Source organism: Rhea americana, unplaced genomic scaffold (assembly GCF_003343005.1).
Source record: "Rhea americana isolate MKP2758 unplaced genomic scaffold, rheAme1 scaffold_189, whole genome shotgun sequence".
Lineage (NCBI taxonomy): Eukaryota > Metazoa > Chordata > Aves > Rheiformes > Rheidae > Rhea > Rhea americana.
This window is the reverse complement of record NW_028186027.1, coordinates 356,549-374,667: the sequence shown is the minus strand read 5'-3', so window position 1 is coordinate 374,667 and position 18,119 is coordinate 356,549. Positions and strand designations below refer to the sequence as shown.

The 18,119-nt window shown below is 38.9% G+C and overlaps 1 protein-coding gene across 16 annotated transcripts in view; it reads right to left on the bottom strand.

The window, feature by feature from the left end:
* Positions 1-839: 839 nt before the first annotated feature.
* Positions 840-18,119, bottom strand: part of TNS3 (tensin 3) — a 304,187-nt gene continuing 286,907 nt past the window's right edge. For all 16 annotated transcript variants that reach the window (XM_085302207.1, XM_085302209.1, XM_085302203.1 and 13 more), the window contains 8 exons: positions 17,006-17,137; positions 14,605-14,700; positions 12,890-12,967; positions 11,127-11,204; positions 6,518-6,686; positions 5,459-5,527; positions 5,306-5,332; positions 840-4,220 (listed from right to left, as the gene is read on the bottom strand). In XM_085302207.1, the coding sequence (XP_085158333.1) occupies positions 4,076-4,220; positions 5,306-5,332; positions 5,459-5,527; positions 6,518-6,686; positions 11,127-11,204; positions 12,890-12,967; positions 14,605-14,700; positions 17,006-17,137 (794 nt within the window). In that variant the 3' untranslated portion in view covers positions 840-4,075. The remainder of the gene's footprint in view (positions 4,221-5,305; positions 5,333-5,458; positions 5,528-6,517; positions 6,687-11,126; positions 11,205-12,889; positions 12,968-14,604; positions 14,701-17,005; positions 17,138-18,119) is intronic.

The window sequence follows — 18,119 nt, the reverse complement described above, 5'->3', positions numbered from 1 at the left end:
GTGAATACATTTCGGCTGAATACCCAAAGAAGATTTTCATCCACTGCAGGACGGAGATCCTGCAGCAGCCTTCCAAAAGAAGTAAGAAACAGCAGCGCAGCGTGCACTCAGAAGACCCACGTTAGGGTTACGCCCTCGCCGTCYGCGTCGCACCGCAAGCAATTCCGATAAAGATCCGTGCGTTCTGCGGCTGWTTCTCCAATCCGCTACGCCCGCGCACAGGGCGCACGCACAGCGGTCTGCAGGGACCACGGGCGCTCAGCCGCACCGGACGGGGAATTTCACCTGGCCCACGCCTACAGAAAGGGCGTTAGCACGGCATACCAGTACTTTATCAGTCTCAGAAATAATCCCTGCAAAACACGTATGTAATTCAACCTTTAATGGGCGGCTGACGCACAGATTTTGTACTACGAGAGCTACTGCAGTTTGGGGTTAGGTTTCTTGCCTCCTTCACACTCTTGTGGAAGTTTTTCCAGKGTCACCACCGCAGAGACACAGTGAAGCTGGTACAAATATCTCTGAAGGTGACATCACGTGTCAGCTCTTCCTATACTGAAATAGGCAAGGTAGGCAAAAGGCACTTTTATGCCACTCTACTTGCAAATAAACCATGAAAGTCGCATGCTTTTAACTAAACGTGGACAGCTAAAGCACACAAATAAATGTCTGTGTAGTCAACCTCTGGAAAGAAACCTTAAAAAAAAAAAAAAAAAAAAAAAAAAAAAAAAAAACCAGAACGCTGCTCCACTACTCGACCTACTTTTGCTTCACCAAACAGATGCCCCTCACTAACGTGTTGCATGCATCAGAACAGACTGCCCTGTAATGCTCTGTGGTGAGATTTCACATTCATAGTTTTATTATAATCTGAATAGAGGCAATATTGGAAGAGTGGAGAAAATGACTATACAAAGAATTTATAGAACATTCATTTACATACTGGAGACCTTTTGTTGCTTCTTTACAGTTTGAAGAAAAAGCCAAAAATTTTCACTAATAGGTAAATCCAAGAAGGAAACATTAAAATTTTAATGATACTGTTGGATACACGGGAACCATTTAATTAAAAACATGGCTTTTAGCATTTTTGTAGTTTAACACTGTAAGATTATAGTAGTACATTTAACAAGCAGGTTAATAGGAGCTTGGCTAAATATATGTGTCAACTTGCTGGCATTACGTATGAGACTGCATATACACATCTACCAAAAACCTTGGAAAGAAAGTGCTGTATTAACTATTTAGTCATGTATTTGCCATGAACGTAAGTTCTGTGAATGCCTTTCTACGTACACTACACAACGGTACTTACTGAACTATTTTGCTTTGTGCATTTTTCAATTCATTAAAAAGCAAAAGCGTGTGGTAATATACCATCCAAAGGAATGCATAATAGAAAAGGTCCCTTGGAAATAGGGCAATTTTTTCTTTCCCACTTAGCAATGAGCGCTAAACTCCCAGGAAACACCMGCAGGAGTGTTAGCCTTGAATTCCTTGTGTTCCTGAATTCAGCAGGCCTGGACAACACWCAAGGAATACAAAATACGGCCCCAAATGGAAATGACAATAAAAGGAAAAAATGACACTAGTTTCAGCCCACAGGCCAATWCTTGGTGTTTAATAACACACACAAGTATCACCTTCACGAGCAGAAAAGGTATAATCAAAAACCCTCCTGATAACATGTCAGTTTTATTACACATGATTTTTCTCCTAGAAAATCTGACTTGACTCTAGTTGAGACGTCAGCTGAAGAAATTCACTGGGCTCCAACTGGCCAACTAGATCAGGCAACTGGGTTTCTGGTGCATCAAAAGACTATTTAAAAAATACACGAAGTCCTACTAAGGAAACTCATTCTCACATTTCAAAAGAATCAGAGTTGCCAAAAATAAGACCTGCATTCTCTTTTGGATGGTATACAAACACTGTTTAAGTAATATACCTCTGTGTCAGAAGAATACAAGTATTTGGTACAAATCAGAGGCACTTGCCCTTGTTGCTTCAACGGTAGCTACGATGCTTTGGATTACTTAACCCTTCTATATACATCCAATGCCCACTTTGACCACTAGGCCACTTCCTCGTCCACAGACATTATACTTCAAATCTTTCTTCTCTCTCTCTTCCCCCCTCCCTTTCCCCTTAAAAAGTAAAAAGTTATTTACACAAAATTCATCATTATACAAACCATTTGGTAACATTTTTGGCCATGGTCACTGAATAAGGTTTCCATGGTTCTAACACTTTAGGAAAAGAAAGAAAACAGCTGTTAATAGAAACCAGATCATCACCTATACAGGACAAATACAGTTTAGATGGGTGGAACATTTTTATTTTATACCCAATCAGTTTTCCATCCTTTTCAACCATTATTTAGTAGAAGAGATTGAAGGGAGTTTTCAGCTCTCCAAATCTAATAATTACTAGTTAATCCAGTGCTTCATGCACCTAACATGCAGCATTCAGCATGTCATCTTATTGCTCTGGTTATTATTGTAATGGTGACACCCGCACATCAAAGAAATCGAGGCAATGAAACTTCTCAGCACTGTCCCACTGCAGTTGTTTTATTACCCTCTGTTCTGATATGGGGTCTAGGGCTGCTCTCTCTGGAGTGAACAGGAATTATAACAGTAGACCTCAGATGGCTGTCCTTTATGAAAGACATTACATTTTCTGTAATATATAATTGCTGTAAAGCTAACAGTTATGCATTTAAAATACAGATGTGCTTATAAAGAGATAGAGATTTGTACAGGCGTGACAGCTGTACAAATCATGACACAAATGCTTTCAAGAAATGGGATAGAGTAACAAAATAAATTCCATTCCCTTTTGGATCTCCTGACTCAAGAAATTATTAAAAACAACTATAAACATGAAAACAGTCCCTACAGATGAAAAAAGCCAAAAATCCCCAAAACTCCAATGAAAAGGGGGCCAAAAAGAACCCACTTACGTATGTAGTTATTAGATAGGGGAACAAACATTACAGCCAAAGCATTATTGCAAAGAGACAGTAGATGGGAAGCAGCTCATCACTGTAAGACAAAAGTCAAAATATGAAACTCTATTCTCTAAAGCAAGGCACATGTAACACGCTTTTACTTATGTAAAATAGTGCTAAAAAGGCAAAGCTCAACAGTGGSCTAGTAAAAGAATATCCATATGATATACCAAGATCTGAGATCTACTATAAATAATCTGGCATAGGCAAAAATATATAAATTATAAAATTTTCCTCTTTGCTTTTCCCTCATTTTTATCCTGCGATTATTAAAATACAGCATCTTCCCTGCTTAGTTCTTTGTATAAAAAATAATAATACAAAAAGAATTACGGAATACATTTCCACACAACCATTTTTGGTCTGCCACCTCTCCCCTATTTAAAATTATTCAAGCTAAAACTGCTCAGCTTTCTTTACACTAAATATAATCTCCCTGAATAGTCCACGTTGCTGTTCCTTTCTTAACAGAAATCAACTTGCACAAACCTTCTCTTCACATACATCTTCCCCTTCTCTGTTCAATTCCCACCACTGATCACATAAAGATGAAGGGAAGAGCAAATAGCCCTCCTCAGACCTCCTTTCTCTTAAGAGCATATGCTTGCAAGGCCTATAGCTACCATTGATGCAATTATGGCAAGTGTCTTTGTGGTGGTTTAAGAAACATTTTCTGCACAAGAGTAGCACAGCCTAGTGAGTGGGTGAACATTTCTGTTGCAATAAATGATGAGAAACAGCATGTGAAAATATATTAGAAACCCCTCAGGGGAGAAGTTTTTCTGTTTATGCTTCATTCAGGTACGGGCTACGTGGGTTTAGGTGGCACCCAACTTCTTTTGCTTTGTCTTTTGATATAAAAAGAAAGAGATAATGCTTCGATCAGTCAGAGGCATCTTCAAAGAATAGACTGTACTTTCCAAACTTAATGCAGACAGACTGTCCTCTGCTTTCCTTATTGGGAATGACGAGGTTCAGACTATGCTGCCAAATAGTCTTTCTGCCTCTCACACTGCTTTCCTTGAAGTCAATGAAGAGCTCTGAGTCGAGGCTGGAAAGGCATCAGATCTTCTTCTGGGATCCAATCATGACCTTTGATACAAAGTTCACAATGGCACTGGCAGGTTGCTCCGGGTCATGCTCTGCAAATAGGTGGCACACGTTGTCTGTGGCACTGCCTTGCTTCCTGGCAACAAAYCCAAAAACTCTGCAAGGGCAAAAAACACAGAATATTAGAGAATTGAGACACAAACATTGCCTTCTTTCATAAATGAGAAAGGATATTGAGGCAAAGAAAAGCATAAAGCTCAAAAGGGTTCAGATTATGCTTTGTCTCTTGCAGAGGAGAAGGTCCTGTGTGGCTACCAAATGCAGTGGTACTAATGTGACAGCCAGCTCAGGAATGCCCTGAAAGGCTGAGGACAGTCACCATCCAGGCAAGGATAATACTGTCCTGTTTCTTTGGTTCCTTCTACAAGCATCTTGTACTGCTCTCTGTCAAGAGAAGTACTACTGACCTGAGCAGATCCTTAATCTGATTCTGTACTGCTCTTAGTTGCCTTGGCAATGTTGTGGGGCTGGGGGTGGGGGACATGAAGGGCTGGGGTACTCAAAAAGAGATTTTGAAGGCAATACATCTCAGTGGATGAAGCACCTGAGATCTGTTTCTCTTCCTTTTCAAAGATCAGCATAACCCTGAACACACAGAGAGTACTTATTTCCGTTCAGTTTTTTTTTTCTTCTCTTTCTTTTTCTTTTCCCCCCAGTAACAGAAGAACAATGATGTTGGTCTTCAACAGAAAGTATTCAGAACACTAGTATCACTAAGAATTTTATCCTCTGTGTGCTAAATATGGGATTTATATACATACATATATATATATATATATATATATATATAAAGGTATTAGCGCAAATGAGAAGAATAAATCTATCCAAAGCTACTGCTAGCACCATTTCACAAGTAGAGCATAAAACTGAGTGGCAAATGGTTCTGTTTTCATTTCTGAATCTTTAGGTAAAATCACAGATCTGTGATCCAAATAAACCACACTAACTCTGGTCCCAGATATCTTACCATTACAGAATTAGGCCCTGACTTGCAGAGGTGCAGATGAAGTAAATCAGCAAGTGTAATTACAGTGGGAAGAGAGACTTTTACTTCTGAACAGCTACTTCTTCTATACTTCTGACAAAGAGAGCAGCTCATAATTTAGAAGACTAACAAGCTAATCACTGTAATGATACTCTTAAAACATTCAGTTAAAATGACTGGAACATGTGTCAACTTACTTTGCAGAAAGGCCATCTTTCATCCATCTTGTTGTCCACAAGAAAGCAGATGAAAAACAGTAAGGAATGGAGAAATAAAAAGGACACATACATTAGGGTTTTTTAGTTCAACAATACAAAGAACATATTAGAAATAGTGCTTGTCTGCCTTACTTTCTGTCCTGTGGATCCAAGGCACAGAAAATAACAGTGTTGACAGGATAATGTCGCCGGAAAAAGAGCCTGAATAGGAGAAAATAATATAAGTTTCAGGTATACTTAAGATGCTTAAAATTTTAACACTAAATGTATTTCTAAATTTAATAATGACAATATATATTCTTTTGCCATCTCTGAGTGACACTTCAAAAACTGTATGATTTGCCTCAACCAAATAAATCAGTATTTAGTATAGTAACATTAAGGTTTTGGATGCAGGACAGCTAATTCTCAAGCTAAGGAACAAAGCTAGAAGCATCAAACGCACCTTTCTAAAAACTGGTCACTTAGCTACAATGCTAGCATGAAATTAAACTTCTTGGAAGTTGTGAAAAATTGAGTTATATTAAGTTTCTGACCGTAAGCACTCCTGGAAAATATGATTTAACTTTGTTACAAACGTTTGCAGGTTCCCTGAAACTAGGAAGTCTGTAGAAAGGAACTCTCTACAATGAGTTCCTGTCATCCCTCCTTTGTAACGCACAGTTTTCAAATCTAAGGAGTTTGCAGCAGCCTTAAGGGTATTCACTATGAAGTAATTTTAAATTAATTTTTTTATCATAGTAGTTTACAGGCACTGGACTACCCATAGCAGTATTTAGCATATACATATACATAGCAGTATACTAGAGATATATCAGTGATAACAGCTACAGTGAAGATGAATTATTTCAGTAAACAGGCTGAATACCAAATGTTGGCAAAGCCACTAGAATTACGTTCTCTTTTTCTAAGAAATAATAACAATGAAAAAAAATGCTATGGCAAAGTGACTTTCCAGAGACAGAAACTGTCATGTGGAAGAAATGTCCATAGCTTAAATATTCATCCTCCAGCACTGCAGATGGTCCGTAACCTGAAAGAGGGACCAGACATTATCACTGTTTGGACAATCCTATTGGATACTCTCTGAGACAGAGACAGCAAAATATAACTAGGAAAAATAACTCAACAGCAAGTGATATTTGCCTGAGTGAAGGCCAGATACTCTCTTCCCATCCCTCTTTTGCTTACTTTCTTTGATTATCTGTCAGTGTGATTCCCTGTGCAGACACCTTGAAATGGACCACGGTTGAGATGGGTGAAGGATCTTGCATTAGCGTCAGGCTCAAGGCTTTCTGCACTGCCTGGTAGCCCGTGAGGGACTCCATCTCCACCGAATTCAGATACCAGACATTACACGCTATAAGAAAGACAGAAAAGAACTTGAGGTCATTACCCAAGCAAAATCAATTGGGAATCTTTCGAACAAAACCAAACAAAAAGTGATTTTTTCCATAGTAAAGTGACAGGGAAGGCTGAGAGCAAACTACCAAATTTTCTGTTTATTTGTGCTTCATCTTGTCCTATTGTTGCTTCACAGCTTAAGACGGTAATTCCAGACAGTATAGGCCTTTAACTGTCCCCTGGTTTAATGCCTTTACATTTAAGCTAATGACCATATGTTACCTAGGATCCACAGATGCTTCTGAAATTTAAATAAATACAAGATAGCAGCAGAGAGAGGGGCTACTTATAGCTACTACTACACCAAACACAATCCTGATGGGGAAGAATAGGGATATTTTGCCTGTAAGTTCAATTACAGCAGCTAATAAGAAAATATACATTTTTTGCAGCACCAGTTCACAGATGTTCACACTTTCAAATATTGTTTAAACTACATTCAAAGGAAACGATTCACTTTTTTGGCAAGACAACAAGAACATTTTCTCCCCACAAAGAAGGGAGCACTGCTGCAAAGTTCACTTCTCATTATTTCCACAGTGCTTTGAACACTGAGTAATTCTAGAGCAAGCAAACCTTCCTCAAAAATGAAAATTAATTACTTCTATATTTTTATGTCTATCCATCATATTTCAAATTTAAGAGTCCTATCCTCTCCCAATGTCATATCCACAATGCCAGCTGCTGAAAAAAACCACTCTGATTTGCATTCATATCTGAGACCAGATCTAGATGAAAATCTAAGTTATCATCTCTGAATTTCAATGTGTAGAGTTATTAGAAATTTCTGATGTATCGCTATAAAGAGTAGTTAATTGGTTTCTAAGGCTCCTAAGCAGTTAACCTAATTCCCAGTCTTAGACATCAAATCTGCAGCAAGCATTTGGACGCTATTCAGGAGATTATTTAATAGAAACATTCTCATGCTTAAATACTTTGGGCCTGTGGTATAAAGTCAAATTTATAAGCAGATTAAGAACATTTCTGAAACTGAAAAGCCTTCTTAGTCTTACTGTACGATGCAAGCAAGCACAATTAAACAAATCCATAGCTAAACACAGCTACTAAAAGACTTTGTGTTTTGGTAAAAACATTTGTGTAGGTGTCCAAAGACAGAATTTAATCTAATAGCTTCTCTTTTCATATGGCTATTCTGTAAGTTGGGGAGTTTTCTCCTACTATTGTCTACATAAGATACACAGCTATACTATGCCATTTTCAAAACAACCAAGTAGCTGTACAGCTGTAGACTGCATGAGCGCAAATTTGATTCCAGCATGATTATCAGGCAAATTCTACACTTGCTTCCAGCCAATAACGTCAAGCTCTGGAGGCTGTCAGCAAGAAAAAGATTTGATTTGTAAGCGAAAAAAATTCCCACGCATATGTGTGCATTGGTGTTCCAGTCTCAATAACCTTTACTTGAATTAATTATAGTGCAATTCATATAGAGAGGGATTTAAGAAGCTGAATGGTGAGTTCAGTGAGCCCTTCCTCACCGAACGGCTTTCTGTTATGTCAGTCCAAAATTGTAAATAGCATTCTAAAGTATAAACTTTCTTCTTTTCACATCATTACTGTATTCATTTGATACAGATCTAAAGCTCTTCATTATCTTGTGAATTTTTCCCACCATAGGAAGCTTGCCTTGTTTCACAGTCACATTCCTAACTACTTCTGAGGCTCTTATGAAGGGATTCCCTTCCCTTTGTGCCAGGCATTGCCCTGTTGTCAGCAGACCATGTTTAGGTTTTGTTCCCAAACAAAATAGCTAATCTCTTATTCTAGATTGTCCTCCATTGCAGCAGATCAAAAGCAATCACTAAATACAGTACATGATTTTACCTTCTGTTGAACAAAAAAGAATTGATTCTTAGAAGTGCTGGAAGGCATAAAAGTAAGTCAGCTTAAAAATGAGATTACAGGAAAGGGAAGGTTATGGGAAAGGCTGAAAATTTTCTCATTTAAGAACATTTATATTCTAATCTAGGCAGCTGGCATGGGGAATTGAATGGCAGTGATCCCACAGAAACTTTGTTCAAGGTAAGAACAAAAGGAAGATGTCAATGAAACAGCATCTTTCCTGTAATGTAGCTGTCCCCATCTTCCACAGCTGCTGTTTTGTAAGTCACATCAGTACTAGCAATGACAGCTACACAATGTGGCCATCTTCAGTATCCCATGTTGCTTTTAGCTTGGAAACATAGTTTTGCTTGGAATGGTTAATCCGTTGATGGTAGTAGTATATTATAGTGGACACAGATACGAAGAACTTGAGATTTATTTGGGGCACCAAATTTTGCTGCCAAACAAGAAGGTTAGTAAAACAACGTCTGTTCAAGGGAAGAGCCACTTATATATAGTTCCTAGTCTTCGGTTGTCACTCTCTGGGAAGCAAAATATTTGTCAGTTAGCATCCATATTTAGGTGAGGACTGGAAATGCTCATTAGGTTTTTCAGACAGCTACAGATATGGTTGTTCTAGGCCTGCACATCATCATTTTTTCACTTGTTGAGTGCAAGAAGGCTGAGGTAACGTAAGGTTGTGTAGCAGTGAAAAATGGCGTCTGCTTTCACTAAATTGTAGTTCCTCACCCAAGCTCTGATGCTTGGTAAAGAAACAGTTTACACATTCAGGATCTGAGCATCAATGTTGAAGGCCACAACTGGAAAGACTTTGTGACTGGAGAGAGATGTTTGAAAAATGCAAAATCAATGGGAAATGATGTGTCTGGGCAGAACACTCTGGAAATGTTTCCCAGCTAACTTCTCTATTCAGGTTCCAAAACCCCATTTAGAAACAAAAGCCAAAAAAAAAGCCTTACTGTTAACTAAATTCCCCAAATGATCCTTGATTTGACAGCCCCCATATGGAGTGATCTGACTACTGCACCAACTGAAATGAAAGAATTATTTATCTTTGACGAGCCTTGCCAGAAGAAGGAGGAACCAGCATTTCTCAAAAGACAACACATGGCTGTTCCGCTGAGTTTGTTTACAGAACTTTTCCTCTTGATTTCCTCCTCCCTGGCTTTTACCCTATTGGCCACAACAACCACCACTGTCACCGGTGGACTGAAATGCCCACACGTACTCAGTTCCAGCACAGACTCACCAAGGCAAGCCATTACCTCAGCTACACATTCCTGCTTGATTACAGCATTTGAAGTGGTAACATGAATTTTAAGTCAAAACAGATTGCTGCACAAGCAAAGAACAACCATCTCTCACTTTAGAGCTGCTCGGATTGGCAACCGACACCCAAGAAGTGCCCTACGAAGGGTCAAGCAACAAGGCAGCACTCAGAAAAAGGCATATTTGACCATAAAGCTTTTGCTTAGAGCTTCAGTCCTAGGTTAAGCTCAAGGTAGAGTGGCAAACGTAGTGCACACTGCTCTACCAGGGCTAATTGTGGGACAGATACACCCTACGGTGAAACTCAGGGCAGCCTGAAGACCAGGGTTCATGGGAGGACAAGGACAGGATCCCTTGGATGTGCTGGCTGTACAGGGGAATAAAACAGTGGCTGCACCTATACTAATGGCAGCCTTAAGGCTACCAAGGGGCAGCAAGAGCACCACGTCCAATAGTGGTCAGTGATGCCACCAGACTTTTTCGGAAAGGCTACTCATTAGACATCCATAAGCCACCTGCGTGCAAACAAAGTTGGTGAGAAGCAGAACACACTTCTACACAGTTGCTACAAATACCATTCAGAGTGGTACAGATGGTATCAGTACGTAGCATCGCACCATTTAGAAGTAACCTTGTTAAGACTCTTCTCTAACATCAGTAAGCTCAAGGCAAGACAACTTAATTTGCCAGAATGCGACACAGGTGTTGCAAAATATTCAAGGACTCATAAAACAACATCTTATGGAAAAGACATTGAAAACTTCACTTCCTAACAACACATGGCGTCAAGTGAAACACAGGGCAATACCTTTCAAAGTTTTTTTCCAATTTGTGGGCTAGTGAGCTCTTTCCTGTGACTGCTATGCTAAGAATTTAACCCTACTCAACACTCCCCCTAATTGCCTTTTTCAGATCTCTCAGGCACAGTCTATGAAGTTCTGCAGACCACAGGTTGAAAATACTTTCTGTAAGTTTGTCAGTTATGAGAGTAATGTCACTGTGTACAAATTGGTGTGCTGGAAACAGCCTATGCGTACCTCATGGGAGGCAAGACTAGAAAGCAAACATTGGGTTGTAGAACTTGCAAAAAACAGAAGAAATTTTGTACCTGTTCTCACAGTGCTCTTTACACTTCTACACCACACTCTAAATTTAAACTATTCCCTTTAATCATTTTTTCAGTTCAATCTGAGCCTCATGTTTTCCCAGCCTGTAAAACACACAACTTTGTGACAGTCAAATGTAAGGGAAGTTTACCAACCTGCACCCTGTTTGAGAAGCTCTGCTGCTGAGTTTGCAGCAGTCTGTGGAGAAGTTTCTGCTATCTCCTCCAAGGGATCTGCAAATAGGAAACACCATCCACATTTTGACCATACTTGAATAGACAAATCAATGCACATGGTCAAGTTTAAGTCCAGCTCTTGTAATTGTGACCTCATGTACTGGACAACTCTTGGCCAGAAACATTAAACAATCTTATATTTGCTACAGTAAGCACTCATGTTATGTCGTTTTTGTGCTGCATCTTTTTTTCCCCCGCCAGTGCTACAGGAGGAATGCTTAACCCTTTACCTCCAGACAGTGAAGGACATAACTACATATTGCTGAAGGGACACAAGATACTATGTTAAAACCACAAGTACATTTCCTCAACCATTCTGTAACCTCTAAGTCTTTAAATTAGTACTAATTTAATTATCTAATTTAATTTGTATAATTTAGTCTAATTTAAGCACAAAGACTAAAGATTTTGCAAAGAAAACAATTAATTTGATTCATAAACTGACAACTTATTTCTTCTTTCTTCATGCATGTATAAAACACAAAAACTTCTTAAGTATACAGACAGTAGTTTGCCTCCAAATCTGCTGAAATTAGTGAGAAAATTGTAAATTTGTGCGTTATTTCTGTTATATAAAAGTTAGCAAAAAAAACTCTCTTAGGGTTGTTTTTGATATGACATAGGCTCTCTATGAATACATTCAAATGAGCAAGGGTGAGGCGATAATATTAAATGTGACACTGTTAATGCTTGAAGATACCCATATGCTTTAAATGCTCTGTGACCAATGTCCAGAAACATTAACCACTAGAACATCTTTTTAAAACACTTGACTATATCAAGACTCCCCCCCCCAAAAAAAATCCATTTATTTCACTGCAGTATGTTTGTGCAGAAAAAGGCAAATGTTTCAGTCCCGCACCTCTGCCAGAACAGAAGGAACTTTCCATTTTAGGTGAGAAGGATAAGGGTAACAAACCCACCCACCACACTGGTTTGCCATATAAAGAAATCTCTGGTCACATCTACCATAGCACGTTTTTGTGCTAAAATGGTTTCATTAATACATTTGCATAATTCAAGTGCTATGTTTGAACACTGACATATGGCCTTTAACAAAAGTTTAGAGAGTTCAGTGGAAAACCACAAGAACGTTTAACATTTCAGTAATACATCTGGTGTTAACTTCATGTGGGAGAATAAACAGGCAACTGAATTATGGGGCAAGAGCTGCCTAACTGCCTTTTGCCGTTGTCCTATAGTGGTTTCTGAAGTTGTCAAAACCAAAATTAGAATTACAGTCCCAGGCTCTTCAATCATTAACTTGAACAATATTTGGACCTGTGTAAGCTGCTGCTTGTTTCCTGTCAGCCTCACACTCAGGGCACCTGCTGTTCCTTATCCATCTTGCTTTCCCTAAGGCCTTTTTGCCACCCAGAGCTGAAGAGTGGTTGAATCTAACCATACATGGGCATAATTTTATGTCTGAGAAATGACTTCTTTTTTTCCTAAATGCTGGATTACTGGGCTAATTTCCATGACTCATATATGTTTATGATTGGAACATCGCAGTACTAGTCTGCTCACAACTGTAGCTTGGATAAGGCCTGCAGCAACATGGAAGAGCCATTTTAAAAATGCAGCATCCTTCCCTGTGCACCCTCGTTCAGAGCTTGACTTCTGGTAAGTTCACCTGCCCTCAGAAACTAGCATTTTGGAGCAGAGCCTTGGCTGGAGCATACCTCTGTCCGGGATGAGCAGCTTGCAGGGCAGTGCCAGGGGAGTAATGGAGTGCTGATACACCAGAGCTGTCAAACTCCCTGCAGTCAGAAGAGCAATGAGACATGCAGAATTAACTTGGTGGGCAAAAATAATGCTCAAGAGTTATGCTTGCTTTCAAATGCTTCATAAGCAACCTCCTCTGCCCCCTCAGTCCTCCCCCTAAGCTACTTCAATAATTATCTTTTTCAGTTAACTTTAGTGGATTGATATTACCCAACACCATCCCAATTGGCTGTGCTTTGACTAACCACAACAATATACTCCCCTTCTCTCCCCAACACAATGCTTAAATCCAAAACTAAATAAATGGTTTTGCTTCAAATGTAGAAAGTGCAAAGATGACAAAAACACTAGCACATGCATATTAGTAAATTCCACTTGATACTCCTAATGTGTGCTACATTAAATGTAATAGTACCTTGTGAAGAAGGTAAGAGAACAAGGGGTTGATGCTATGTGTAGGAAGTGAAAAGAGTTAGCAGTTCTGTATCTTCTCTCCACTGTTTAGCCACTGTTTAGTTGTTAGTCTACATGCACCTCTGTTTTGCGCCTTTAAAAATGTAAAAGATGCCCTAGAGAAAATCTCCCTCACTCAGTATGATGCTGACATACATAACTGTCTCTGTTAAGTTATTCTTCTTTTAATTAGTGCCCTAAAATCTGATTTTTTCAAAGACACTTTTCTAATCTGGACCCAGTTTCAGTTAAAAAAAATTGCAGTCGTCATCACCACGGTGGACCATATTTTGAAGAAATGAAGGGATAATATTCATCTGTGTATTTGTACAAGAAATTATCCTTCAATTCCATTTACCTGCAAGTATTGGATGCTCTGTTCATGCTAAGTTCTTGAGAAAAGCCACAATTCAAACAAACAATCTCATTTTTGACAGCCTATCAAAAATTGCTTTGAAATGGAAAGATGACCCAATTCTGTAAGGGTCTTGCTGACATTTATACTGTTAGTACTTCAGTGTCACAGATGTCTGATACTGCCTTCCTACCAAGTGAAAACATTTGAGGCTGCACCCATTTAAAGATTAGGAGATGCTCAAACTAAATGAGTAGTAGGGCTACATATGCACCATAAACAGATACTTCAAGATTAAGGTAAGACTGGGCTAAAACCTCTGATTTGAAATACCTCTTATGTCAAACACTGACAAAATTCAATCCACCTTACTTCAAACAGAATTTGCCATTCTACACCTTCTTTTTATGGTAGAAGACCCTTTCACAGCTGATGTGCTTCTGTTGCATCACATTCTGTAGCCTGATGCAGTATGATGCACTTTTTACCATATGAAAAGAAACATTCTACTCCAGAGTCATTTTAGCTTGCTGGTATACAGTCTAAATATAGCAGAAAGACAAAATCAGCACAAGATCCTGAATAAATAAGGCCACCTACAGTCATTTAGCTGAGCTCTGTGCCATTGCAGCTGTGCATTGCAGCTGGAAGCTTGCTCCCAGAGCATCCATGCTAGAGTGCACTGCAGAGATACTTTAGCTAAATGTGTAGAAGGCTGCTATAACCACCACCTCAAAATGGGTTACTACAGAAATTTTCAAGACTTAAGCAAATACTCTCTCATTTCTATGCAAGTCTATAAAACAGCCCTGGCAAATACAAAATATTTCCATTTTCTGCATCTTTGTGATGTACAGTACTTACCAAAATACGGTTCATTTGGACATCCTTTCAAGCGCACTCCCTTGTGAGTGCATTCAATCAGAAAATGCCTTACAAGTTCATTTGACAAATCTCCAACTGTTGCAAAACAGAAAAAGAAAGCACATGAAGAGAATCAATGAACAGACAAGTCTCACAAATTAGGTGGTCTTTATGAGGCAGCTTTCCACATTATCACTGAATGTTTTATACACAGTAGGCAAAGAATGCATTAGAGTTGTTCTGCTGCAAGGTTACAAGCTGGAGTGAAAAGGCTATTCTGTAAAAAAAAGTAAACAAACAAATAGCCCACTTCAGATAACCAGAGGCAAAGATTTTATATGGAGAGGTAACTGACATCTAGACATGTAGAGATGTCCAAAATGTCCAAGCATGGTCCCAATTATAGACAGAAAAAAAAATTGGAAACCAAAGGGTTAGAAATTCTGGTGTACTTGCCACAATTAGAAGAACTTGTATCCAGTGTAACAGTAAAAGAATCAAATTATGACAAAATATTCAAATTTCTAATGACAGGACAAAAAATTGCTCAGAGAAATTTTCTAGATCAAAAGAATAAAAGATCTTGTTGCACTAAGGTAATGCTGCCAATTCTATCAGTGAATTTGTAACTTTTAAAATGTTTGTAGTCTTATTATAAGCTTTTGCTCCTAGAAACAAGTGATTACATGAGTCTCAGGTTTCTGTAGCTTGCTATATCTTAAAAGAAAGTTTATATCCCTCAAGGCTCTAGGACAAATCTTTAAACTGTAAGCTGGGAGATAACATAATGAGGAGATTCAAAGTCCATGAGGCATATAAAAATTCCCTTGAGATTGAGTATTTTTATATAATACACACACATGCATATATTTAAGACAAAAATCATTATTTCTCCAAAGGCTTGTTCACAGTATTTCACATTTGGTTACAAACTGGAGCACTCTGAGTAATGAAAGTTAACCCATAGCAATAGGACAAAGCTGAACATACAAACTTCAACTAAATACTCTCTGTAAACACTTTGACTCTGATTTTGTCAGTCACAGCCCAGAGGACACATGACATCAAGGGCCAATACAAATGAACACATTAGCCTAGACAGCAGGAAGCTCTGTGTAAAGCAAATATTGCAAAGCATACCTTCTCAAATGGCTTACTGTTTGCCCTTACGCTCTCATAACATTAAAAATAAATGAATATAAGGATATGTGAGAAGGAGAAACCTTGAACAAGAAACTGTGTATGAGATGAAAACAAACTTGTGCTTTCCAGGATGAAACAGTGGAAATTAAAGAAGTTACTATCACAGAGCAAGAAGTGGAGGAATGGTACAGTCCTGAATAATGTTTTCTCTTGCTGTCACCAGTGGCAGCACCACAGCTAACCAAACAGCTCTTAAAGGCTGATAAAGTTTCTATATCCATGGCTTCCTGGACTTTATTGGTTTCAATGAGAAACAAATATTAATAAGTGCACATACAGCCACTCTCCATTTGCCTCCTTATTGACGCTATCACCAGTGCATCTCTATTGCCTGATTCAAACAAGACATTACGCTGGTAATGCTTCTGGACAACAAAAAGAAGGATTAAATGGCAATTTTTTAAAAAATAGAAATAGTCTCAATATTCCAGGTTAGGTGTACAGAATTTGAAAGTGTTATTGTAGTTGAGGCAGACTGCTAACCTTGCCCCAGAGTAAGCAGAATGAACAATGGACAAAATTGCATTTCTACAAACACAGCGCTACGATGCTTTTCTGTTATCTCGGTTCCTTACCTCACCAGGCAACATGCAGCAATGGAACATAATAAGCTTTGTCAAAGGAAAATAATAGCAGTGAAAACCACTCCATTGCCCTTACAGTAGCGTAAATGGAGCTTTTTCATTTTTCCTTTCACAGCTAACAAACACAAGTTATACATGGAGGCACAGGAGTTGGGAGAGTAAGTCTACACTACCTTTCTTGTTAAACAACTATCATCTTCTCTTAGGAATTTATTTCTAATGTAAAAACGTCTCAAAACAAAACCCTGGGGTCAAAAATATTCAACCTTCCAGCCAAATGAAAACTTTGTACAGTGTTATTTGGATCAAACACAGACTTCTAATTGCTAGTGACAACCCATTACCAAGATAATACTGGTTTTCTATTAGGTTGATAAGGCACAATATATGGAGAGCCAAAATGTGTATATATTTATAACCAGTTGTGAACCTATCAAATACTACAAGCTTCTTATCTGGTCACATTCAACAAGATACCGCTGCAAGAAACCAAATGGAGTCCTTGATTCAGACTGCACTCACTGGAAGAGAAGATTCCCCCAGATTACTACACAGCAATAAAGACTTCCCCCGACGTGTGCCCGGTTAAATGGTAGGTAGAAGGCATACAGTACCTTTCTTGTTTAACTGCAGCACAGAAGGAGGCGGTGTAGCGACTTTCATTGCTAGCCCATAGGCTCCCCGGAAAGAATGACTGTCTCGAACAATGAAGGACCCAGGCTCCTTGTCCTTGAGAACAGCAATGGCTACAGATGATGCAGGGAAAAAGAGAGAAAACCATTTCCAGAGCCACATACACCAAAGTTCCAAGTCTATAATCAACAGGATAATAAGGAAAAACAGAACATCCTCTCTTCTCCATTCCTGTAGAGCAGACTATAACCAAACACATTTGGGGGATTACAAGGGTAACAGCTCACGTGAACCCTGAAGATATATATGTCAAGAAAAGCCTCAYGGTACCATTCACTAGTGATTTTTAAACTGCCACTAGTGATTTTTAATTGAGAAGAATGTGCGGGTCTCACCAGGATTCCTGCAAATAGTGCTTTCAGCAGTAAACACTGGGCCACTGCTGGTAAACTGCTGCTACACAGCAAATTAATTACAATTTATCAAAGTAATATTGCCCACTAGTCTGCCAACYGATCACCAGTTGATTTTACACAGCAGCTTTAGTCTGTGCCTCAAGTACTGCCTTCAGTCAGGCAGTGAATGGTACCCAAGGAATTTAATAGCCGCAACTCTTGCATAAACCCTTACAATTTTGTCCCACAGCTTTTCACGTATCCAGAGTGCTGTGCAAACACTGGTTAATAATTCACATTGTAGTGCTTAACAAGGTAAATATCAGCAGTAGTAGAAGACAGGAAAAATAAAACTTAAAGACTTTAGGACTGAGAATTTGGGGGCACTGATATTCATATATAAACTTCCAGGCATCCAGAGGCAGTTTCAGGCTAACAGTGTTGATGTAAGATCCCAAATGAAAATTTAAGTTCAAGTTCATGGCAGAGTATTACCCCTCCCTTAAAAGCAACAACAACCACCTGACCTCAAAAGTACTTCTAAAGCTTATAAATGGCTAACATGGTACAAGATAAAAAGATTAAATGTTTTTTGTCCTTGTCTTTCCTTCTGATAAGAGTGATGAGATCAAAGCAAATTCAACAAAACGATGGCAGACTGTCAAATGCTGCCCCTCACTGGAGCACGCACGCATGTACA